The sequence below is a fragment of the Protobothrops mucrosquamatus genome, unplaced genomic scaffold (assembly GCF_001527695.2).
Source record: "Protobothrops mucrosquamatus isolate PMUCROS unplaced genomic scaffold, P.Mucros_1.0 scaffold_102, whole genome shotgun sequence".
NCBI lineage: Eukaryota > Metazoa > Chordata > Lepidosauria > Squamata > Viperidae > Protobothrops > Protobothrops mucrosquamatus.
Window position 1 is genome coordinate 123833 of NW_015386178.1, and position 26530 is coordinate 150362.

General features: G+C 41.3%; 1 protein-coding gene across 1 annotated transcript; it reads right to left on the reverse strand.

The window, feature by feature from the left end:
• Positions 1-2893: 2893 nt before the first annotated feature.
• GUSB (glucuronidase beta) lies at positions 2894-24687 on the reverse strand. Its single transcript, XM_015815603.2, has 12 exons — positions 24504-24687; positions 20710-20898; positions 19629-19810; positions 17759-17901; positions 17441-17628; positions 16685-16837; positions 14096-14274; positions 13007-13153; positions 8603-8687; positions 6439-6615; positions 4862-4997; positions 2894-3385 (listed from the first exon to the last, which is right to left on the reverse strand). The coding sequence occupies exons 1-12, from the start codon at positions 24633-24635 to the stop codon at positions 3231-3233; spliced, it is 1866 nt and encodes a 621-aa protein (XP_015671089.2). The 5' UTR covers positions 24636-24687; the 3' UTR covers positions 2894-3230.
• Between the last annotated feature and the right edge of the window lie 1843 nt (positions 24688-26530).

Consider the following 26530-nt stretch of genomic DNA (forward strand, 5'->3'; position numbering starts at 1 on the left):
GTTTCTTTACCTAAACAATAGTGAATGATGTCAAAAAAAAAAAGATATTGTTTCTTCTACTTAAAACTCATCAAATAGTCATAAATTGAGCATCTACGTTTTGGTAAATGATTACCAAGTTTATCAAGTAAGAACAAAGCCAGATATCCTTGTATTAAGAAGAGGAAAGAGAAAAAAGGGATTGGGGCAGGAGGAAAGTTACTTAAGATCCTTCTGATATATTAAAGTTATAAGCTAATGTTAAAATCCATTGCATAGTTTCTTTGTACTTTATTGATCTTTCAGAGGCAGACTGAGGTGGAGAAGGTATTCTGGGAAAAGTGGGAACCAACAGGATGACCCAATCAGGAAAATGAAAAGCAGAGTCATCTTCCTCTCCATTCTGTAGCTATCTCCTCTTTTTCACATTTATCAACTAATGTCACCTCAACTTCTTTTTCATCCCATATCTCCAGATATGATGGCCTTGTCCTGTTATTCAAATTCCTCTTCCTGTGTAAATGTAGCTTAGTTTCATCAACCTGTGGTTTGTGATTAGTGCAGCAGCATCTCTGTGTGTAGGGTCAAAGCAGGCAAGCTGGTGGACAAAGCAGCACAATTGATGCCCTGTCCCTTTCTATGTTTTTGCAACATCAATGCATGAAATTAAGGGCCAAGGTTTGGACTGTGAACTGCCAACCCATCTTGTCCATTTTTATTTCCTTCTACAGAAGCTAACTGGGTTCAGTGTCTTAGCCGCAAAATCTGAAATTTAGTATTCCAAATTTACGTTGCGTTTGTCCTCTGCTAAAGAATTAGGAGTCTTTATGTAGACTTAGAGCAAAGTCAGTGAACATCCAATATGAAACTACTAATTTTAAAAGCTTTATTTTAGCAATATAAGGACCTCACTTTCATTCTCAGTCACACAAGCCACATGTACCAAGAAGTATTTCTTGCTGTAGACCAAGTGACAAAAGGAACAGAGATGTTCAGAGAGAGTTCTCTGAGATGATCTTCAATGGAGCGGAAGATGGAAGTTCAGACTTCTTCTGCTCTCTTTTTATAGGCAATGTAAGCTTGGATTCAGCACTGTAGCTTGGACTGTATCTATGATTCTTCATCAATCTGCAGAGACCTTTCATCTTTGGGGGGGGGGTCATTAGGCCGTTCCTGTTGTGCCCTTACCATGACCACTGAGTAAGCTCATGGGCTACAAGAAACTTGCTGGAATGCTGGATTCAAGAATTCCTTATCCCTTCACATCCTAGTGTCCCTTGGAATCTCTCGGAATGTCTTATGTTTAGGCATGTAGAATCAGATATCACTTTCAACAAGTGAAACACTACTCTTTAATGTCAGTCCATTAATGTATTTTATAATAAGGGATGGATTTCTTATGCTTTCAGATAAAATAAGAGTTTATGCTTGTACCATGGCTTCTTTGGAATAGCAGAGCTATTTGGAATAACCTAGGTCATAAGGAATGAAAATGAATGAAATAATAGTGCTGGATGCCAGATGTACAAAGCTATCATTATGCAGGGCAGGGGGATACAGTGCTGATTGTAGAGTTTGGCTCAAAAGTAGGGTAACTGGAAGGGTGAGCTCCAGCCATTAAGATAAAAATGTTGGGATGAACAATGAGGTTTCTGCCTCTGCTAATCTCCCAAATCTTGTTCCCCTATTAGCCTATTAGGTGGAATTTTACATAGGTGCAATTCCTGAGTAGGTTTGCAAATACTAATTTGTGTCTTGATTACATGCTTTCAAAATCATTTAAATGTGTTATTTTGAAACTTCTGTTTCATGTGGCTGAGTACTCATTTTTGTGAGGAACAGGGAAAATGCCATTATGGAAGAAAACTCTTTGAAATGTTTCTGATCTGAAGGCAATCAACCTCTCCCAAATACACAGTATGGTTAAAACAGTATTAATCTATTTTGTAAAGCAGTAGAAATACTGACATGTGTGATTAAAACCAGAATATGAACATAAACATTTGTGGCCAAGTCCTTGCGTCCTCATTTTTCTCCATCACACAATGATCTCCCTATGAGATAGGGCCATTATATTTCAAACTATATAGAGCCACCCATTCCTTGAGCAGGAATTCATTGAGAAGAGCATTCATGACCACAACATAGTACAAAAGAAATCCTTCTATCATGGCTTAATCTCTATAGGCAGTCCTCTACTCACCCCCTGCCTTGGATTCAAACTTCTGACATCTGGGCCCCCTGGTCATATGATCACATTGGGTACTTGACAACCAGCCATTTGCAGTGTCCCGTGGTCACAAGACCATAATTTACATTTCCCCCCCTAGAAACCAGGGTTTTCTTCCAGTTTGTGGCAAAAAAAGTCCCATAGTGAACAGTGGGTTTGCTTAATAACCATGGTATTTGCTTAACAACTGCCACAAAAAAGGTCATAAAATCAGAAATGGTCACATGGCGACGCACTTAACGACTATTATGACTTACAACTATAATTGTGGACTCAATTGCAGTTGTAAGTTGAAGACTACGGTCAACCTAAGCCAACCTTTTGCCAATGATGTCCCCTCCAGATAAGTGACATAAAGCCATGCCAACCGTGGTGTCTACCTTGATGATTTCTTCACTCTATTTCAAAATCACCTTCCTGTTCTTAGTTTCTAGATTAGTATCTTATCTAGCCATCCCATTGCTCAGCCCCCTGCTTTCCATCTTTCTTGCAAACTACTGGGATGCCTCTGGGCATGTTTATGTTTATGGGTGAATGACAGTGTGCCTTAAAAGGCAGCGCGGAAGTGTCATTATCTTGAGCAAGGTTTTTCTCAGGCGTTCTCCCTCCTCAAAAGTGCACTTGATAAACCTGCATACCCTAAATTTAGTTGCACATACAAAACAGAATTCATAAAATGTATTCAAGAAGGGATCAAAAGATTGTAAAACACTTTAATCAGGCTAAGAAACGTTTTGACCCTTAGAAATGTGCAAGTGTTTTTCAAAATCGGAGAAACATGTCTACACAGTATCTTTTTCTCTGACTCCTTTTAAGAATAGAATAAACAGTATTGCCAAATTTTGTCACCAGTCCTGCTGGTGGCTTCGTTGATTAGATTTCATGATCTAAGTACATTTGTTCTTTGACATCCAGTCATAGAAAAGTTACCTGTATTTGAATGTTCTTTCCATAGAGCATCTGCAACATGAACTTCTTGTAATACCTTAAATGAGAGTTGAGCAAACGTGGAGAAGTGTGCTTAGGGCAAGCAGGCACTGCACGCGGCTGGTGGCGTCAGAGATTTGGATTCATTGGCAAGCGTCCAGTATCTATCTTTCAAAAGGAAGGCAGCAGCTTTTGGCTGCCTTTGGCGAGTGAAAATCCCTTTCTTGTTACCCATGACGCGTGTCACCCCTGCAGATGGGAAAGGACACAAAAAAGCAAATGGGTGTATTTGAAATAGATGACAAATCATGCTTAGCTACAAACCAGAATCAACATATCAGACTGCCCAGTCATACTTTCTTAGTCCAGTTCCTGGTTTCTTTCCCTCACCATTGGCTGCTCTTAAGGACTTGGTGAGGTACACAAACTAGGATTAAGCCAGAGAAAGTGGAAACTGGGCATCCCCATGTCCAACTTGATTCAAACCCAGGCTTATAATTAATCATGATTAAAAGATACACCCCATAAATATGCCTCAAATGCCATTGCAAACAAATCCTGCTGTATTTTAATTATGTTCAGTTCTCTGAGAAACATGCATTACTAGATCCCTGTTTGCCTGCTCAAGCACCAATATGACACTATTGTTTTAAATGTTTGATTTTTTAAAAAAATCAAAACCTAGTGGTCTTGGGAGGCTAATACTTTCCATAGACCCTTTTTGAAGAAGTGTTGGGATGGGGGGAAAGGGAACAAAATAGGAACAGTAGAGTCCCAGCTTGTTTTCTTTTGCAGAAATGGGGCTTAATGATAAGCTAGCTCTGAGTTCAAACCATAGACTATGCTTAAGGAAAGCTAACTTGCAAATCTTGATTATCGTTTGTCATTGCATTTCTCCCATTTAACTTGAATCCTGAGTTTCTATGACATTGTAATCTGACTTATCGTGTTGTGCAAACATGTAATGGTTGGGTTCGTACAACACAGTGCACTAGAATAGAATAAAATGGGGTTCAGTATTTTGCAGTTGAGTGCAATATGTGCTGAAGTATACTTAGCACGTTGCCTTAAGCCATAATATGATAGGGCAGTAAAGCACAGTTTGAAACCATGGCTTGATATTGGCTTATTGAATGCAGCTTTGGCTTGGAGGCTGGGCTTACAAAATATATTGTTGTCCTCACATAAGATACTCTGCCCCATGAAAAAAATAGTGAGCTATGCCACTTTAAAAATCTCTGATTTACTGCTATAAAATTAATGGATAGTTCTATACTGTATTGACCTTGTCTGCCTATCACACTCAATCAAAAACAAACTACAATGTGGCCCAGTGTGATGCATGTACCTAACCAGGACCAAGCAATGTTGTAGTGTAGCATTGCAAGCTCCATTGCAAACAATAATTACACCTCATATTCATACATTTAGGAAGCAGCACAAAATATTTCATGTCTGTTGAGTAGCAACTGGATTGGGGGCTTTTAAGCCTCCAAGTTAGAAGCTTACTCTATATAACAGAATTGTTAAAATCTTGCCAATGACACTATCAACAAGGTATTGTGGAAATATCTTTACAAGTGGTTGAGATTAATTAGCTTTTCCTGTTTTGTCACTGAAATGTTTATGTAAATATTTATGTTCCAGCCCAAACATTCATTTTAATAAAACCAGCCCTAAACATTTGGCAGGACAATGTGGCAGCTTTATCTAATAAGCCCTTACCTTGTTCTGTCATAAAATCGGCAAAATTCCAGATGAGTTCTCCAATCACATATTCCTCCCTCTTTTGGTCTAAGACAGTATGATATTCCTTGAGCACAGCTGTCTGATATTCCTCAGAGAACATGAGAGGGGGATCCTACAGACACCAGAAAAGCGGGGAGGGGTGGGCATGAGTCTAATAAAATAACAACATATATCCTCAAGAAGTACTCTTGAAGTAAATGGCAACAGAGCACCATCCAGCCCCCAGAGTAATCTTATATGAGGATTCAGAAAAATCATTTAATTAGTACAACATGCTTAACCTGATACCTGCATTTTTCCATTTTCTGCATTTGAACAATATAATGGATTCTAAACTAATTCAAGGACTGGATGTGTACAACACCCTAAATTACAAATACAGTAACCAAGTTTAGAATGTTGTTGCAAATGCAGTTGCTGTGTCTTTAGTTATGACCTGGTGAAAGTAGTGTGTGAACATATCCAGGGAGATCATTTACCTCTGCCCCTTGCTTAGTGCAAGATCTGTGCTGCAAAATACAGATAAAATGATGGTCCAGTCTTTGTTAAAATAGCCCCTGCAACAGAAAGCATCTCCTCATAAGTTTGTTTCACATAAAACCTCTTATTGGTACTATATTTCTCCTATGATTAATCCAAACATGTATGTATATATGTATATGTATATGAGGGCAATTCGGAAATAAATCTCTGTTTAGTTATCAATGACAGACACTCGCAGATACAGAACTTTTATTATACATATTAGAAAACTACAATGTTACATTACTTTTTGACATAGTCGCCATTCAAATTGAGGCACTTGTCATAATGTCTTACAAGGTTTGAAATTCCTTAGTAGTAGTCGCTCGGTACCAAATCTGGGCTAGGGGGGGGTGATCAAAAACATCTCAACGGAACTGCTTCAAAAGTTCTTGGGTGCGTGTAGCGGTGTGCGGGTGAGCATTATCATGAACCAACATCACATCGGAAGTAAGCATGCCCTGATGCTTGTTATGGATGGCTTGTCTGAGTTTTCATAATGTTTCATTATGAATTGATGGTCAAACCACGTTCCATGAACTTCACTAGCAGTACTCCTTTGGTATCTTCACATTTGGTGGGATTTTCTATGGCACCACTTCTGGTGTGGTGTTGGTTCACGATATTGCTCACCTGCACACCGCTAGACGTACCCAAGAACTTTGATCACCCTCCCCATAGCCCAGATTTGGCACTGAGTGACGACTACTAAGGAATTTCAAACTTTGTAAGACATTATGACAAGTCCCTCAATTTGAATGGTGATTATGTTGAAAAGTAATGTAATGTTGTAGTTTTCTAACGTGTATAATAAAAGTTCTATTATCTGTGAGTGTCTGTCATTGATAACCAAATGGAGGATTATTTCCGAATTGCCCTCATAGTATATGTATATAGACCCAGTTCCATTTGGAAAAGCCCTGGAAGAAACAGGAATTAATGCCCTTAGTATAGAAAAAGTCCTGTCTACATCTTCTCCCTGCAGACTAATTTATACTGCTGCAATTGCCACTCAGAATAAAAAAACTCACAGCATGAAAGCCACTGATGGTGTCTGCTCCATATTCACTCTGAATGATGGGCTTTTGATAGGTAGAGTACCAATGCTCAAATTGTGTCTTCAGCTGCAGCTGGATCACTTCCAGATGTCCTGCATCGTGGTACCAGGAGAAGTAGCTATTCACACAGATGACATCCACATAAGGTGCCTACAGGAATCTGAGATTAGTTCAGACACCGACGGAGATCCAGGAGAATACGAAACTCCTCCTTATATGAAACAGCTGGACCTATTCTCTTGGAATATTTATTTGGTTAAAATGAAAGTTGGTAACCCAGGTGGCCAAAATGCTCAAATTTTCTGCTTCAGATTATACTCTGAATCACAAAATTGTGGAAATGGAAGGGATCACAAGGATCATCTAGTCCCGTGGTGGCGAACCTATGGCACCTCTCTTTGGGCACACGTGCCATCGCCCCAGTCCTAGGTCTTCAGCTGGGTAGGCCTCCGCCGCCGTGTGCAAAAAAAAAAAAGGTTCAATCAATTAATTTCAACTCCTCGCGGGGAAAAAAAAGATCTCGCAAAATTGGAATTGATTGATTGAACTTTTTAGTCCCACCCAGTCTGCTGTTACCATTGCAGCCACCCCCACCCAATGGGCCACACCCAGCCAATGGGCCACGCCCACCTGGCACCCGACGATACATAAGTGGGTTTTGGGTTGCAGTTTGGGCACTCGGTCTCTAAAAGGTTTGCCATCACTGATCTAGTCTAACATGAAGGATTTTAAATCATCCTTGAGACGCGACTGTCTCATTCTTAAAACCTCCAGAAACAGAAAACCCACAGTCTCTCTAGGCAGACAATTCCACAGTTCTAACGCTGAAATCATTGCTATTTGGAAGCATTATGTCTTTCCCTTTGTAAGAGTAAGCACTAAATTAGAAATGCTATGGTAGATACTTGTACTTGTACTTTTATTTTGCTCAAAAAATCCTCTAGTCTCCACCATCCCCATATTGAGTCACATATTGGTTCACTATCCCAACCAGGGGCATCAATACTCTTGCACCACGTTCCCTTCAGGCTTCAGTGGCTGAATTAAAAGAAAATTAGTGCAGCCTTTTTAGCTATGAACAACTGGCCAACCTTGATTTTGATAGAGAAAAATGGACTGTGCACAGCATGCTCAAGCTGCTGTTACTGTAATCAGATCCAGAAAGTTTTGGATGAAATAAATTTTGCACATACGTTTTAATTGGAGTTTAGACTTGGTTTGGCACTGGCATCTGATGACAGAGCTTCCCACCTTTCTGAAGCCCAAAACATTCATGATGTGAGCCCAAAGGTAGGCAGTTTTAAAAGGAGGGGAAGCTCCCTTCCAAAGAAGAAAAAAAAATGGCAAATCCTATCAAATGGATTGTCAACTGCTATAGGATGATGAATGAATCTTAGAATAGATTAACAAATGTTAAGCATGACAGCCAGACTGTAGCATCTGATTCAGAAGCAGTCTACCTCACACCATTTATTATGCAAACAATTGATAAAGGACCTTGCTCTTTTGTCCTGCTTATGGGCTTCTCAGTTGTTTTGGGATGGCTGCTAAATGAAGCAAGATGCTGGACTTGATGGATCTTTGATCCAAAAGAAGACCAGGAGTTTCTGCATGGGGTTGAAAAAGTTAAGATGGCAGTCACAATTATACGATCAAAGGCCCACATATAAAAAATGGCAGGCTTTGATCATGGGGATGTGGCTGCCATCTTGACTTTTGGACCCTCCCCCCTCCCTCCCCCGCTAGACATACTTTAAAATTACTTGGAAGAAATATTTCAGACTTTGTATGAGCACAGCATTTCCCTGATATCCGTTAAAGCAGCCCAGCCCTCTTCAATATTCACACCAGTCTGAAAAACAGGATCCGTTGCTTCAGGAATCACCTTAAAGTGGATTCCTTCAAGCAGCCACATCAGCGTCTGACTTTTAAACTCTTTTTTGGTACGGATAATGAATGCTTCTATGCCCTAAAGCACCTAATTTGGAATTCCTTTTCAGTTATTCAACTGATCTCTCAACAACTGCAGGATCAAAGCTTCTGCTATTCCTCTTTGCAATGAGTGCTGAACAAGGTTGCAGGAAGGGCAGTCAGGAACACTCCCTGTTAAACTCAATCAGAGCCATGCAATACTTACCCCCTGATCTCGGAGGTAATTAGCATTTGAGACATATGTCACAGGCCGGGTGGGGTCCAAAGCTTTGGTGTGGGCTATCACTGTCCTGCAGGGCAAAGATAAAATTCAAAAGATCAGGCTTATTTCTTTCTGGTTTACATCAAGTACAGTTCATTGCAGCATTCTTTCCTCCACTAGCAACAGAGGATCCTTCCAAAGATAGCAATAGCACTAGCACTTAGACCAGCGGTTCTCAACCTATGGGTCGGGACCCCATTTGGGGTCGATCGACCATTTCACGGGGATCGCCAAGCAAGGCTGTCCGCCATTTTTTTTGTCCGCCATTTTTTTTGTCCGCCATTTTTTTCCCTTTTCTGGCGGGTGCCTTACCTCCCTTGGGCTGGGCCAGCTGGTGGTCGGCCTGCTCCGTCTCTGCCGCTTGCCAGCTACGCCTCGGCCGGCGCAGGGGGTGGAACCACACATGCGTGGCGCTCCCAGGCAGGGAAAGTCCTCGACTTACGACCGGTGGGGTAGTCCTCGACTTACGACCGGTTTAGTCCTCGACTTACGACAAGTTTAGTCCTCGACTTATGACCGGTTTAGTCCTCGACTTACAACCGGTAGGGGTCGCAGCATTAAAAAGGTTGAGAACCACTGACTTAGACTTATACAGTATACTGCTTCACAGTGCTTTACAGCCCTCTCTAAGCGATTTACAGAGTCAGCATATTGCCTCCAACAATCAGGGTCCTCATTTTACCGACCTTAGAAGGATGGAAGGCTGAGTCAACCTTGAGCTGGTTGAGAATCGAACTGCTGGCAGTCGGCAGAATTTACCTGCATACTGCATTCTGACTACCACCATGGCTCTTGATACATGTTGTCAGGTGACATATTGAAAACTTCTACCAGCTTTACATTCAGGATTAAAGGGAAGCATAGGTGGTCCTCCTGTAATTGGAAAGCCTTAGTAAGGCCACACCTGGAATACAGCATCCAGTTTTGGTCATCACATTACAAAAAAGATATTGAGACTTTGGAAAAAGTGCAGAGAAGAGCCACTAAGATGATTAAAGGCCTGGAGACAAAAACATATGAAGAACGGTTGCAGGAATTGGATATGGCCAGTCTAGAGGAAAGGACTAGGCCAGTCTAGAGAAAATACTAGAATGATAGCTGTATTCCAGTATTTGAGCGGTGCAACAAAGACGCGGGTCAACTTATTTTCTAAAGCACCAGAAGGCAAGACAAGAAACAATGGGTGGAAACTAATCAAGGAGAGAAGCAACCTGGAATTATGGGGAAACTTCCTAACTGTTATGACCCAGGTGGTCAATGCAAGGCAGGCCTCTAAAGAGTTCTTTATTTCTCTTAAAGTTCCAGCCAACAACCGGTAAGGCTCCATCCACACACTACCTTGAAGGCAGCCACCCTCAGTCCCCCAAACAACAGCTCCTATAATATCAAGTAAGTCCACAGAGTAGGAGCACGCTCACAGGGTGAGCTCCAGGGTTCCAAGTCCAATCCACCAGGCAGGGTCCAGGCAAAAGACCAGAGCAGTCCTCAGGACAAGAAACAGGTCTCAGAAAAGAAGCAGTTCCAAAGCCCCCAGTGAAGGAAAGGCCAAATGTAGCCACCAGAGAAGGGTGAGGTCCAAAACAAAATGCAAAGAGCAATCTTCCAAGCGAGGCAATATGAACAGCAACAGGCAGGAGTAAAAGCTGGGGGAATGTAAACCAAAGCAAACAATTGTTCCTAGCAAAGACTAACTCCCCACAACTTCTCCTTAAGTTACTTCCCTCCAGGTGTTCCTTGTGATGAAGGGTGGGGCAACGTCCTCCCAAGTAGCCTTGCAGCCCTTCTCTGGGCTTGCCTATGTGCCATTCTCCTTGCCTTTGGATCGAGTGGAGCAGGCAGCTGTTCCTCGTCAGAGGAGATTGGCTGCCTATCAGCACCACTGCTGGTCAGTAGCTGATCCTCCCTTGTGTCTGTGAAGGGAGGCAGCTCTCCGTCTGGTCAACCACGTCCCCCAATGCCTGAGGGGCCCAGGACAGCATCATCCTCAGCCCCTGCCATGCCTTCCCTGTCAGATGGTCCCAGCTCCAACTCTGCCTCCTCCTCCGAAACAGCCTCTGAGGGGCCCATGACACTAACGGTGAGGACAATTAACCAGTGGAACAACTTGCCATCAGAACTTGTGGGTGCTTCATCACAGGAGGTTTTTAAAAAGAGACTGGACAGTCACTTGTCTGAAATGGTATAGGGTCTCCTGCTTGAGCAGGGGGTTGGACTAGAAGACCTCCAAGGTCCCTTCCAGCTCTATTCTGATTGATTAATGGAGCCTGCCCATTATGGTTGTAAGTTGTCATGGTCATAAAGCGGGTCACCCATGTGACCTGTCTGATTTTACCACTTTTTTTGCAACAGTCATTAAACAAACTAATTGTTCACTATGGTCTGGTTTTTCCCAAAACCAAAAGTAAATGTCAGTTTTCAGCAAAAATGTCGGAAAACGCAGTTATGTTACTGTAGGATGCCGCAAACAGCTGCAAATGCGAGTCAGTTGACAAGCACCCACATGCAGTCACATGACCACGGAGAGGAGCTGGTCATTAGAACTTTGGAACCAGGTTGTAAGTATCCCTGGGGAGGTCCATAGTAACTTGGTGACTGGTCATAAGTCAAGAACTGCCTGTACTTTCCCCATTTGTCATCTGTGCCTTTTTTGACTGCCCAAAGCTAACAAAGAACTGAATCGTAAATTCTCATCCTTATAAGAATCTGGTAGCTAGAGATAACAACACCACAAAGGCAACATCAGGTAGGAAGAAAGTTCCAGCTTTGATCTGGGACATCTCTCATTAAATAAGGAATCAGAACCAAGAAATCAAAATCAAAAGATTTTTAGACTGTTAAATTGGAGGTGGGCAATTTTCCTTTAATCTGGAGCCACAAATCATATTATTTTAAAGAAAAACGATCCATACAGATTTCATAGGGAGAGGGGAGGGGAGGGGGAGATAGGATGTTACTGTTGTCTTATATTTTCAGTCTGTTTCTTCCTTGGATGGCTCAGACTTTATTTTATTTTGCTCAAAGTCTGTTTATAAGTCTATAATTATGTGTACATGTAGATGTAGATGTGTACATGTAGATCAGGTTCGCCTGATTTACCAGTTGCGGCCTTTTCTGGACCGGGATGCCTTACGCACAGTCACTCATGCTCTGGTCACCTCCCGCCTGGACTACTGTAACGCTCTCTACATGGGGCTTCCCTTGAGGAGCACCCGGAGGCTCCAGCTAGTCCAAAATGCGGCCGTGTGGGCGGTGTTGGGAGGGACTCGTCGCTCCCACGTAACACCGCTGCTGCGCGAGCTGCATTGGCTGCCGGTGGCCTTCCGGGTGCGCTTCAAGGTACTGACTATCATCTTTAAGGCGCTCCATGGCAGCGGACCAGGATACCTTCGAGACCGCCTTCTGCCACAGATTACCTCCCATCGGCCAGTACGCTCCCACAGGNCTGGCCTAGGATAATTTTTAAGAGGGGTTTTTTAGAGGGTTTTTAATTACTTTTTAATTAGACAATTTAAATATTTCATTTTAATTAATTTTAACTTGTGATTGTTAGTGGTGTTTTTAATTGATTGTCAGCCGCCCTGAGTCCGCAAGGAGAAGGGCGGGATATAAATTCAAATAATAAATAAATAAATAAATAAATGTATAGTCTGGTTCACTAGAGCAATATAGATATTATATTTTGTACTTGTTTAAGATGATAACTATGAAAATAAAAACATTAGTAAGATTAAAATTATGATAAAAGATGAATTCTGTTCAGAAGCTTTAACTGGTGCAGGATGTGATGACACAGGTTTAGGGTGCCAGTTACTGAGTTCAACAAGCTGCATTGACTTCCAGTGGGCTTCTGGGTGCAATTCAAAGTTCTGGTTGACGCCTTTAAGTCCTTCATGACTTGGGACCAGGTTCCCTACAGACTGTCTTCCCCAATTGCCTCTCCAGCAGTCAATGAAGGCCAGAAGGAGAGCCTTTTCTGCTGTAGTGCCCACTCTTTGGATCTTCATCCCCCTCTGACTTGACCTTGTCCCTAGTGGCCTTCTGGTTGGCCTAGTCCCTGATGGTCTCCTGTAAGGCCTTGACAACTTGATTTTGTAACTGATTGCTGGGGAATTTTAAGAGTTCAATCCACACATCCTAAAATTGCCAAGGTTAAGAAAGGCTCTGTTTCCACAATGAAGATTACCCTACCTTACTGTAAGACACAAAAGAGCCCTCTGTGTAGGTGGCAGCCAAATGTAGGATTACAGCTATCGTCCCCTATTCCTATGAGTGCAAATTCTACTTTTTGTGTCCAGTTCGCAGACCTCACAGTGCATTCTCAGCTGCCTCCACAAGGCAAGAACTCACTTGAAGTAGTAAGCAGCCACAGGCAACTCTGAGGATGGCTCATTGGCCACTGACCACATTACAACTGAGGGTCGGTTTTTGTCCCGCCGGATCAGTTCTTCCATCACAACAAGATGGTGTTGCAGAGACTGGTTCCCAAAGTTCAGACTAAACAATGAAGCAAAGAAAAATAAATCAGTTCAGGAGGAGAAAATGGACTACCTGGGTAAGGCTTGGACTTGTTGTCATGAGGAACACTCCTTCTGAAATCAAACTTGGATTTAACAGCATTTCCTCTATAGGAAACAGAAGGAATTGTAATAAGAAGATGGACAAGCCAAGGAATTGTAAATCTGGTTTTCCCAAATAATTAATCCCATAGTCTAATTGAGAACTCCCAAAATCCCTATCAATTCAGGCTTATCAGAACTAGGAGAAAGTTGCAATATTTCAGCTTTTATAGAAATACTTTGTATTACAGAAATCCCTCTACTTTCTCTGGTGGTCCCCAGAATTCACTTCTTTCTTGAAACAAATACAAGATGCAAGCCAACTTAAGTCCTGATAGAAGAGCATAATTGTAGCTCAGGGTTGAACTGTGGGGTTCTTGGTGCTCTCTGAGCTTGGTGATTTTCTTGCAGACATTTCATGACCAAACTAGAGTATGCTATATGTAACACTGATGGTGTTACCTAGTTTGGTCATGAAATGTCTGCAAGAAAATCACTAAGCTCAGAGAGCACCAAGAACCCCACAGATCACAGTCCCAGCAGTTGAAACCCAATGTCTAAAACTCACAGTGAGACATCTGCACTCCTCTAGCTCTCATCGTTCTTGATCACCAGCCATACTGGACCACAAATTCCCCTTCCCTGGCAACTCTGTAGACAATTCTTAGATTTCTGCCTCCTATCCTTGGGAACCCTGGTATATGGTTGTCCCTGACCCTGCATCCATAGGTGTTTTCCCATTAGATTATCCAACCTGCTATGGGCCATTAATTTTTTTTAAAAAGTTATGTTTAGCTAGCTACAAAAAAATTGCCCATTTCTGTCTTAGTATATTATATGACAAAAGACATAAGACACGGGTAGAGTAACCATACCTCACCTGTCATGCATGCCCACTCCTGGGCTTTCATCAATCACAACAATGCCATAAGCATCACAAAGCTCCATGATCTCCTCAGCATACGGATAATGGCTGGTGCGAAAGGAATTGGCTCCTAGCCAGCGCAAAAGGTTGAAATCCTTCATGATCAAAGGCCAGTCTAGGCCTTTGCCACGGATCTGTAGCAGAACAAACATTTTGTTAGCAATGGCTTTGCTGTCCTCACGGTTACAGCTTAACATGGAAGAAATGAAATATGCACGATATATCTTTATATTCTAAAAATGAGAGCATATAATCTAGATTTAATAAGTAGTTTGACAATTCATATTATATTGATGGGTTTTTTTACTTTTGCTTAATTTCTTTTTTCTCTCTTTCAGTTTAATTTTTGTAATGGGTGATTATATTTTACTATACAATCACTGATTATCATTTTTATTATTTCGCTAATCTATGCTTTAAAATGAAATACAGACAAATAGGCCCACTTGCTGTTTCAAAAACTTGTTGGCATTTTAGCATTAACCTTAGTTAAGGCCCAGATAATGAAACGAGCAAAGACTTAACATGGTTTAATAGCTCCTCTTCTTTTGGAATAGCAAATGTTTATACAAGCTGACATTTTGTTTTTCAATAAACGTTTTGATTTTATTCTTTTAGAGATCAATGACAACAAAACAGCCCTTAGGGTTTTGTTTGAGGTCAGAGCCATAGTGGGTTCAGAGCACAGGGGAGTATTTGCAGAGTAAGTGGGAGTGAGAGAGAGATGGTAAAAAGCCAAGATGGCAATTGCAATCATGAAATCAAAGTTCCACTCCTGTTACATGTGCATCATATGCCAATGCATATAAAACACATCTGTGGCTTTAATTACAGTCACAGCTGCTGTTATTTTCACATGCCCATACCCTTGGGCTCCAACACTTGTTATCAAAACAAGACCCTACAAGGCACCATATTAGATGAGCAAAGAGCCGGCTGCAGGTGTGGGTCCATTTCACAGACACTTCTTGTTGTTCTGGAGCATAATGACTGCTTAACAATCAGAAGCCATTGTTCCAGATTCAGGCAACACACTGTAATATTCTTAAATTATATTTATCTACTATAAATCATGGTTGATGATCAGGAATAAAGCATTCTTTCTTATCTATAATCTGAAATTTGGATTTAAACAATACAAGTAGTCCTTAATTTATGACCACAATTGGGACCAGAATTTCCATTGCTAAGTGAGTTAAGTGAGTCGTGCTCAAATGTATGACTTTTTTGCCACAGTTGCTAAGCAAATCACTATGGTTGTTAAGTGAATCACACAGTCATTAAGCTAATCCGACTTCCCCCATTGACTTTGTCCGAAACTGGCTGGGAAGATCGCAAATGACGATCACATGACTTCAGGATGCTGCAATCTGTGAAAATATATGCCAGTTGCCAAGCTCCTGAATCATGTGACATGGGGAATGCTGCAACAGTAGTAAGTATGAGTACTAGCCGTAAGTCACTTTTTTCAGTGCCACTATAATTTTGAACAGTCGCTAAAGAATACTTGTAAATCGAAAACTACCTATATATTAAAACTAATAATAGCAGCATTATATGTCCATTTCTTAGCGAATTCTGGATTAATAATAATAATAATAATAATAATAATAATAATAATAATAATAATAATAATAATAATAATAATAATAATAATAATAATAATAATAATAAAGTTGGAAGGGACCTTGGAGGTCATCTAGTCCAACCCCCTGCTCAGGCAGGAAACCCTATACATTTCAGACAAATGGCTGTCCAGTTTCTTCTTAAAAACTTCCAGTGTTGGCGCATTCACCGCTTCTGGAGGCAGGTTGTTCCACTGGTTAATTGTTCTAACCGTCAGGAAGTTTCTCCTTAGTTCTAGGTTGCTTCTCTCTTTGGTTAGCTTCCACCCATTGCTCCTTGTCCTGCCTTCAGGTGCTTTGGAGAATAGCTTGATTCCCTCTTCTTTGTGGCAGCCCCTGAGATATTGGAACACTGCTATCATGTCCCCCCTCGTCCTTCTCTTTGTTAAACTAGACATACCCAATTCCAGCAACCGTTCCTTATATGTTTTAGCCTTTATTAAGATGGTGGCTTAATCTAGTCGCTGTGGCTTCTCTCTTTTGACCAGCTTTTGAGAAACAGACTGTGTATGGATGTAGCAAAATTGTAACTAGAGAAAGACTGGATTGTGCATGTGAAATTTAGCTTATCTAGAAAGATCCAGGCATGATTAAAACACTGTATGATTCTTTACGACATAGATTGAGAATATCTTTGTACACTGAGTGCTCTCCCAACTTTTTTTTATCACTTGTAATCTTGCAAAATCTCATGTGAGAACACCAAAATGGGAGACTTGGCAATCTTGTTTAACTGAGTGTTAGAAAGATCTAACTCTGTGGATCATAGCTGGTGGTGAGCCACACACTCAAGTTCATTTTATCATTAGATTGATCATCATTAACATTTCTTTTCTTATCTGCTTTGCCATTCAATCCAGGTTTTGTTTTAGGCAATTCAACAACAGTTCTTCCATCAGTTGGGTGTGAAGGGACTCACATCAGCATCTTCATGTTTGTTGACCCCGTGAAAATAGAATGGTTTCCCATTAATAAGAAACTGGTTGCGCGTAACAAAGATGGTTCGGATACCAACTGGTTGCACATAGGTGTCTTCAGAGATGGAGCCATCCACAACGGCAGTGAGTGTGATCTGTGTTTTGAAAAAAGCATTCTGGGTCAGTTTTCTGAGGTACAAGTAGATCTGCTGAGTACTGACACCCTCCATATAAATCACTAGCCCCAGTTAAAGTAATCCAAGATCACCCATAATTGTGCACCCTGTTTGAATTAATGTAAAATACTTTTGAGCTTGGACAAGGGGCAGGAAATTACCCTTGTTTTTCACTTTTCATTCAGCTACACCAGGGATGCTTAACTTTGGCAACTTTAAGACCTGTGTACATCAACACCCAGAACTTTTCCTGTAAGTATGGGAAGTTCAAATAGATATTTAGGGTATAATTCTTGTTTATAAGCAAGGGTATCTGCAGCATCTGGTCAAAAATGTGGCCATAATGACCACATCTGTTTTTCTATTGTGTTGCACATGAAAAGTGCATGGAGCTTTGATTGCACGATTGACAGCTTGATGTTTTGATGCATCCTGCAGACATCCCTGTTTATAAGCCTTTTGTGGAATCTATGTAGTGAACCATAACTTTATATTAGCCAATCATTCTTTTATTTACAGGAGCTGGAGTTCAAATCTCACCCAGAAAGCAGGCAGACTTAAGAATCCAGACATACAAGGTACCTTCAAGGAGTAGAGGTATGCAGGACGTTCGTTCATCAAGTAGGGCCACCAGAGAAGAGGATCCATCACTTTCAGTTCACCAGCTGACCCATTTCCTGTTGCTACAGCAACCTGATCACTGTCATACAAAGTCAGGGATAAAAAGTAGTTTGAACTTCCTCGTACAGACACCAAATAACGAACCAGGCCTGTGTCACAGAAGGAGAGAGAAAAGCTTGTATTTGAAAGAAAAAGTGGGGAATAGATGTAACTCCATATAATGGAGATCTCCCTCAAGAGCCCCCAACATAGTCCTGCTTTGCTTCCTCAGCTTCTTACCAACTTTTCCCTTCAAGGCTGTGGTTACTGTGATATCATCAATGTAGGCCAAGGGTGTGGTGTAGAGCAAGACCGGTCGGTGAATTCCAGCATAGTTGAAGAAATCAAATCTTGTGTTTTGAACAAAGTAGCCCTTCGGATACCTGGGTTGAGGGACAGAGAAAGGGAGATAAGATGTCTTGGAAGGGCGAATCTCTATGTTTGAATAAGAGATGGAAAGGTGCTTTAGGAATTAAGAATTACCCATGGAAAATGCCTGAGAATCAACTCGGAGGTCTCTCCTATATGGGGGCACCTACAGTGAGGGGCGGTCAAAAACATCAACACAGCAGCCCCAGCCACATGATCAACGCCAACTCTTTTTTGGCACTTGTGTCATGTGCCATGCTTAAAAGGGGCAGGGTTTGAGCCATTTGGTTGGGCTGCTATTTTGATTTTTGTGACACCCACTTGCCAATAACCATGTTCTCACAGCCATCAAGCTATTCCAGGGCAAAAATGTACTGTGGCAAGCTCCCTATTTCCCCCACCTAAAAACAATTGTATGAACTAGGAATGTTTGTTGGAATCAACTGGAAACTTTCTGCCCTTCAAGTCAGAATAGCACAACCTTTGGCTCATGGATCATCTGCAAGCCTCAACCCTTTCCTTCAAAAGTTACTGCCAAAGTATTTTTTTCCAGTTGGATACAATGGAAAATAATTGAATCTAAGGATCAAGCAAAAATTGGATTATGTAATTGGGGATTTAAAGTATTTGGAAATCCAGCTATTTGTCAAGGTTCCGACTAATGAAACCAAATAAATCAGAACTCAAGAGGCTGAAAGCTTCCTCAAAGAACATGTTTATTGGATACATAATATCGGCATGGTCAAAAGTGAAACCAACTCTAAAATTCCCCTTAGGGATTTAATATAACTAAATGTAACAATTCCCTCCCCTCTGCTGTGGCGATAGATCATGCTAACCAATAAAAACAATTGTCGGGCTCCGTGAAACTTCTTCTCCCCACCTTCCAGCTCCTATGGGAATGACCTTTGTTCCCATGGGATCACTCCGTGTTTAGTCTAGCAAGGCTGTAGTTTTTTTCCCCCTCTTCCCCCCAACCTGTGGCAACTTAGAACGACAAAGATGGCTTCAGCCAGGTTCGTTTCAGAAGTTGACATTATTACCCTTAGCATTTGTAAGAACCAAAACATCACACTGTGATAACAAGCTTTGTTTCAGCATTGCATGTTTTATTTCCTTGAATTTAGCATATTGTGCAAACCCAGCTGAAACACAATCAAATTTACCTTCAGTTAAATGAAGTTTTATTCTGATGCCAGCCACCTTTTTGCAGCACAGGTGGTCCTTGCTTAATGATCACTCATTCAGCAATTGCTATAACTTGCAACGCCATTGAATGAGTGGTACTTATAACCAGTCCTCAGAGTTCTAGGTGTGGCAGCATCCCCAAGGTTGTGTGATTGAGATCCAGGCACTTGGGAGCTAGCTCATGATTTTCACATCACAGCGTCCTACTGTCACGTAGTCACCATTTGCCATCTTTTTTGCTGCCTTCCAACAAGCAAAGTAAATGGGAAGTTGCAACTGGGGAACACACGAGGTCCTCACCTAATGACCAGCAGTGATTCACCTAACAGCAGCAATCAGGACAAGGCGTGTCAGCCTTGGCAACTTTAAGATGTGTGGAATTCAATTCCCAGATTTGTGGACTTCAACTAAAACAAGGTGTCAGGCTTGGCAACTTTAAGTCATGTGGACATCAACTCCAAGAATTCCTCAGCCAGATGTGCTAGCTGGGCAATTCTGGGAGAAAGTCCACGTCTTATAATTGCTAAAACTGAGAAACAGCTGTTGCACTTACATGGACTCATCGTTCATATACTGAATTGTTCCTGGAGGCAGTGTGTGCGGTGTCAGAGTATTATTGATTGCAATGGTGATGCGGCAGGACTCTTTGGGGCTCCTATACAAGATTTCACTGATCTCCACTTCAAAAGGGAGGTGTCCTCCTTCATGCTTAGTGACTTCCACTCCATTCACCCACTGCAAAAGAGGGGGGGGAAAGAGCACTTGAAAGGAATAAGAATAAGAAACTGAGAGGCCCATCACCAGGCTTTGTGATATGCTGCTCATAATACTTCTAAATCAGCGATCCCCAACCTTTATAGCTTGGTTGCCTGGCCCAGCGCGCGGCGGGGGGGGGAGTGTGAGTGGCAGACGCACGCACATGAGCACAGCTCCATTTGTGCGAGTGGCAAGCGCACACACCCTCCACTCATGCGAATGGAGCTTTGCGCGCAAGTGGAGGGTGCTTGTGCTCCCACATGAAGCTCCACTTGCATGAGCGCAGGCACCCTCCGCTCATGTGAGTGGATTCGCACGCGCACTTTCTCATCTTCCTATACAGATACTCCAGCAAACTGGACCAAGAAAAAGAAAAAAAAGTAATTTTCTTTTGTAGCCCCTAGGTGGCGGTAGAGTCCACCTCCCAGCCAGTTTAGACATTGTCAAGCAATATAGTCCAATATTAGAAAAATCTCCACAGCTGGTGAGATAGAAGAGATGAAGGTGCAAAATAATTGTTGTTCAGCTATTGACTTTGACTTTTTGCTTTTTTATTGCACATTTGTATCTGTACTGAAAGGAGTTGAAAGCTGTGTTTTTGGTCTTCTCATTTCTTTTCTTTATTTGTATCCTGCCTTTATTATTTTTTACTTTTTCCCCTCCTTGATTCCCTTTTCTGGTTTTTCTACTTGATATTTGATCTTTGTTTGAAACTTAATAAAGTTAGTCACTGATTCTTTGTGAAAGGCCTCATTTCACCAGGATTCTCCATCAGAAATAGTTTTTTTGAGTTCTTGTAAGTTTCTACCTTGATCCCTAGTGGTGGCATCCCAGAGTTTTGAGCACCACACTAATGACAAGATACCCTCAATACTCACCACAACAGAGTAATAGTGTGCACTTCCAATTCGAAGTACAATACGAGTCCCAGGATCTCTCAAGAGCCAGCGAGCCGGTGGAAGCACCTCCTTCTCGTACCACACCCAGCCAATAAAACTCCGCAACTTTGGATTTTGAGTTATGTCATTGAAGCTGGCGGGGACTGGCATGTCCATCACTGGCCCCGTCTGAAAAGATTGAGACCCAATTATGGTGGAACTGTTTTACAGCTTTGGTGAGCTCTGCCTTAAGATTACCAATGTTTTTCTGACTCTAGTTCAGTGATTCTCAACTTTGGCAACTTTAAAATATGTAACTGACTGGCAAGCTGGAATTGCAACCATTTTCTTTTCTCCTGGCATAAAAATATTAAATAACAGGATAGATATGCTCAAAGATTAATGTGACTGCTGACCTGTCTTAAAAGGGTAGAGTGTGGGGTCTGTTTTTAAATATTGCAATCAATGATTTTTTTTAAAAAAATGTCAAGATTTTCCAGTTGTGATATGAAGTTTTCATTTCCATGAGAACATATACAAACTTGTGCATGACCAAGAAAATAGTCCATTCCGATGAATATTCTGTTTTACAGAGTGGTCAGCTAGATTCTTCAGAAATTCCAAGAAGTGTTTCTTAGGACTCTCATACATGTCTCAAAGATGCTTTTTGAAAAGGAAACTGGACTGTGTTTTTTTCCTTGAGGAAGAAGACGTTTCGCTTCTCATCCAAGAAGCTTCGTAAGAATGAATCCTTCCATTCCCCCACCATCCAGTCAGAACTGATAAAGCTTCTTGGATGAGAAGCAAAACGTCTTCTTCCTCAAGGAAAAAAATAGTCCAGTTGCCTTTTGAAAATGCACCTTTGAAGCAATCACGACCTGGATGACTGAGACTCTCTCATAGGTGGATGCCAATAGTTGTTCCTCATTAGTACCCTCTAGACTGAGTTCACGCATAGTACTGAGCCATAATATAGTTAGTCTGGTTTTAGTTTAATAAGACAACAGAACCCTGCCTATCTCTAAAGCAAGAAAATGGTCTGCAGGTCATCCTAATATAAATTTGGTTCAGACAACGCAATAAACCATGGTGTCATTTTTTTTACCTATAGTGTGAATCCAGCCATGGTATTCTCACAGTGTGGCTTATCACTTAAGTGTGAAATATGAACCTACACTAGCGTATTCAGAGAAACTATGTTTAAACAACTGAAAAACTCCTGTTTTATTTACATGATACAATTTTATATGGCTTCTTATTTTGTCCTTTCTTGGGGTTTACAGATAAAATGGTTTGATGTATGTCTCCAGGCACTGACTCTCATTTTACTTTCACTTATCTTATTAAGTCTTTTTTATTATTGTTTCTTATCAAGCTTCAAACATGGTCTGAGTAGATTTCCAAAGCTATTCTCCCTAATTTCCAGATCAAATGATCTTTTTTCTTTCTTAACTCAGCCTTCCAAGGATCATTCCTACTTATCAAGAAAGGAAAATCACCCTTTTCATTTCAGATGTCAATGTTTATTTTTTCCCCCTTCACATGACATGTAGAGACCCCACCTATTTTTGGATGATTTGAACTTTCCTTTCCATCACAAATGAGGATGGTGATAGTCAGGGCTTACTTTATATAGGTAGTCCTTGACTTACAGCCATAATTGAGCCTGCAACCATGGTCATAAGTCATGATGGTCATTAAGGGGTCATCATGTGACTGGGTCCAATTTTATAATCTGTTCTCCAGTGGTAGTTAAACCGGATTGTTCACCATGGAGCACTTTTTGCCAAAACCCGGAAATAAATGCTGGATTCCAACAAAACCATTATAAACTGTCGTCACAGGATGCTGCAAATGGCCATAAATGTGGGCCAGTTGCCAAGGCCCAAAATGCGATCATGTGACTGTGGAGGGAGGGGGGAACCCAGCTATTGGAACTTTGAATCTTTGAAGTATCTTTTTAAGGGGTCATCATAACTAAGCAACCAGTCATAAGTCAAGGACTACCTGTACTTGGCTTCTCCAAAGATTGCAACATACTTTTTTACAAATCCACTGAAGACAGCTCTACTAAGTATTACAAGGTAAGACAACTTAAATAGAATCTGCATGTTGAGAAGCTGAGTTATACCATACAGTGGGGCAAGAAGCAAAGAGGACCATTCCAGTTTTTATTTACTATTTATGAGTTTCCCATTTCTTGAAACAACAGTAATAATATTAATACACAGAAGAAAGAAACAGAAATTTATGGACAGAAATTCTGTCTGCACAATATCAAGCTTTAAGAACAAATGCACACAAAAGCAGAATTGAGAAGACAGCAACAGACAGCAAATGTGTCTTAGCAAATAAGCTGAAGAAACAGTGGTTAGTTGTTGCAAGAGGATCACCCAAACTGACTAAAAACAACGGCATGACAAAATAATAATAATGGTGTTGCTTCTCAGCCTTTTGGCTAAGATCAAGTGTGTGTGTGTGTGTGTGGTGTATTGGAAGATCTGCAAGAAATAGCATTTGCCTGGTGGGATCATAAAATAAAGAAAGTAATAGGAAATGAAGAAGCTGAGGCGCTCTGGGGCTTTAGAATTCAAACAGACAGGCATCTGCCACATAATGCCCCAGACTTAACAATTGTTGATAAGAAAGACAAAAAAGTCTGGATAGTGGATGTGGCAGTACCTGAGACAGCAGAATAGAAGAGAAAGAACTGGAGAAGATCACAAAATACAAAGACCTACAAATAAAAATAGAATGACTGCGGCAAAAGAAAGCAAAGAGTGTCAATAGTAATAGCTGCAATCCCAAAATTACAACACTACTTGAAGACCATCAGTCCATTGCAAAAGGCAGCTTTACCTGCAACAGCTTATATCCTGCAAGGATACCTTTAACACCCATCTAACAATAACATCTCCCTATCCCAGATCCTTGGGAAGGATTCAATAGGTGAATAAAAATGCCAAATTCAGTGTAAACAACTGGCAGATTGCGCAACAAACCATAATAACAATTTGTTAGGTCTGTAAGGCTACTAAATCAGAAAAATTCAAGGAGGATGGAATACTGGACTAGACAAGAATAAAATATAAACCAATTAATATTTAAGGAAGAAAAGGATCAAGTTGCCTTATTATTGAAAAAAGCTTTATTTTTATTTCACTTTATATTATGATTCTCTCCCTCCTCTCTTTCCTTCTGGATATTCTATTCATTATTTTAACTAATAATTTCATCTATAAAGATGGCTAACCAGTATGTAGCTTTCCTTGTAAGACTGATTTTATTTTAATTTTGCCCAGACAGCGCATATGTTCCTCTCTCACTCCTCTTTTAGACACTTCCTGTTAAAAAGGAGATATTCATAAAATGTCATAATCAGCAGTTTAGTGCCACGTTAAGACTAAAAAAAAAGTATTGCAGCACATGCTTCCTCAAAACAGCACTCATTTCATCAGATGCTAGAAGGGTTTTACACACACATTCACACAAATGCACCAAGAAACAGAGATGTCAGATCAGAAGGAGCTTAAATGCAAAAAAATACGCTTTCTGGTAATGACCAGTGAGCACAAGCATGATTGATGAAGCACTGTTGCAAACATTAAGTTCAGTTTATATAAGTTTATGCCATTAGACCACTAGCTTTAAAGTGCAAAAACGTTCTGTATATTTATTGTCCGAACTTTGCACCCACATTCAGGGATCTGCATGCATAGTTCTGTATTGCTAGCTCCATCCTAGCACTGCCCAGGCAGATAATAAACCCCACCCGTGCTTTTGCTGTCACAAACCTGCCGAAGTGGCCGTCTGTACCACTGTTCCAGAAATCCTGCATCCCTTTGCTCAGACCAGTCTGCCCTGAAGCTCCAGAGGCCGCTGAGATCCTTCAGCTCCCTGGAGGATGACTCCCGTGGGTAGAGCATCCCACTGTCCAGGGCTCCAGCCGGGCACCATCCTAGGAGGACACAGCAAGCACAAAGCAGCAACCCCATGCCGCTACTGCGCTTTGCCCGCGCTCTGCTGAGACCGGAATGATAGTCAGCTGAGCTCAGATCAGCTGATGGTCGGCTGCCAGTCCCCAGTCAGGCAACAACGTGATGCGTCACTCTGTGCGAGAACAGCAGCAGCCATCTTTGTTGAGGGCAGCCCGGGCTTTCCTGCTTCTGAAGTTGCAGCGTTCAAAAGCTGGGGTCAAGTCAGGGTGCTACAAGTGACGCAGACAGAAGTCTCAGTGGTTAGCGCCTTTAGATACCTATATATTATAGCGGAAACTTTCAAGAACTGCTTTTCAGTCTTCGGATTAAATGCAGTACTTACTATATTGCAACTATATTAAAATGTAGACTTCAAGTCTCAGCAGAGTATGATATTGAGTATCAGGGCTAATAAAGCAGGCTAGGTCTGGACAAAGAAATAGGTAGAGCTAAGATCAAAATGAAATTGATTTGAAGAAAGAAAATCCGTGGAGTTCAAGCTTATCTTCTAGTGAAAGTGTAATTAATTGTCCTAGCAATAATATGGCAGTACTTTGCCACTGTCTTCTTCAGGAGGTTTTTTTTTAATTCCTTCACAGCTCTTGGTGGTTTCTCATTCAGATATTATTGAGGTTTAATTCTATTTTAGCTTTTTGGGTAAGTAGCCAAAATTGTCTGGATGCTGTGACAAGTTTGGTTTGAATTTCAACTGATTAGGATTAATGCAAGTATTCTTCTTGTATTTAATGTCATATTAACATAATTTGACATCAACTTTTAGAGAGGCCCTGGGCTGCCTGCATGAGCCATAGTGTCTGCAGTATGTGAACTCCTCCAGGTGTAGCTTATGGAAGCTACAACAGCCAAGTGTAAATGCGGATGGTACAGTCTTTCAAGTTTTTTTTCCATAAACAGTAAGCTATTTTCTCTTGTATGAGTTCTCTTCTCATAAACATCTCAGCCTATTTAGCACTATGAGAAGAGTCCAGTATGAGAAATGTAAACTTTAAAGTCTCTGCAGGGCTACATATAGTAATGCATTGCTGTACAGTTGGCTGTTTGATTATCTTTCCCATCTAGTAAACTGTCCAGGTTTTAATTATTACTCTCCTTCTCTTGTGCCCTGGGGTGTGCAAACAATTTCAGACAAGGAATAGGAACTTTTGGCTTGCTGGATTCACTTCTGGAAAGTCACAGAATTACTTATGAAAGGGCTGTCTGGAGGAGGGCAGATTGGCAGTCTGGGGGAAGAATGGAAGTTTTTGGACACATCCACCAAAGAAAAGGCAAAATCAGAAACTCTCCATCACTGATTCTACGCCAGGGGTGTCAAACTCGCAACGTCACGTGACGTGTCGCAACATATCATGACTTTTTCCCTATTGCCAGCAATGGGGTGGGTGCGGTTTGGTGTGACGCATCTGGCCTGCGGGCCGACAGTTTTGACACTCCTGTTCTACACCTAAAGCCACCAACCCTGAACCAGAGCTCTAACTAGCAACATATGGAATGCTGGCTGACATTTTCAGATAGAAAGCCACAAGGTAGAAAGATGGAGAAATGATAATTGTGTTGGGAAACACCTGGCATGAGTCACCTTTGATTTTTGGAATCAGAGCTGACTTGCTTTGAACTGTGTGAAAACTTTCTTGGAAACCTTGACCCTGAAGATGCCCACCCCTTTGCCCCTTGAACTCACACTGCTGGTAATAAATGCTTTGTCTCCTATGAATAGGATAGCTTTGTCCAACAGGATATTGCTGCTGTTGGTTCTCAGTATTGAACTCCATATATATCTTTTTGTATTTTGGTGAGCCAAACTTGGTCTCTTACTGTATGTTCCC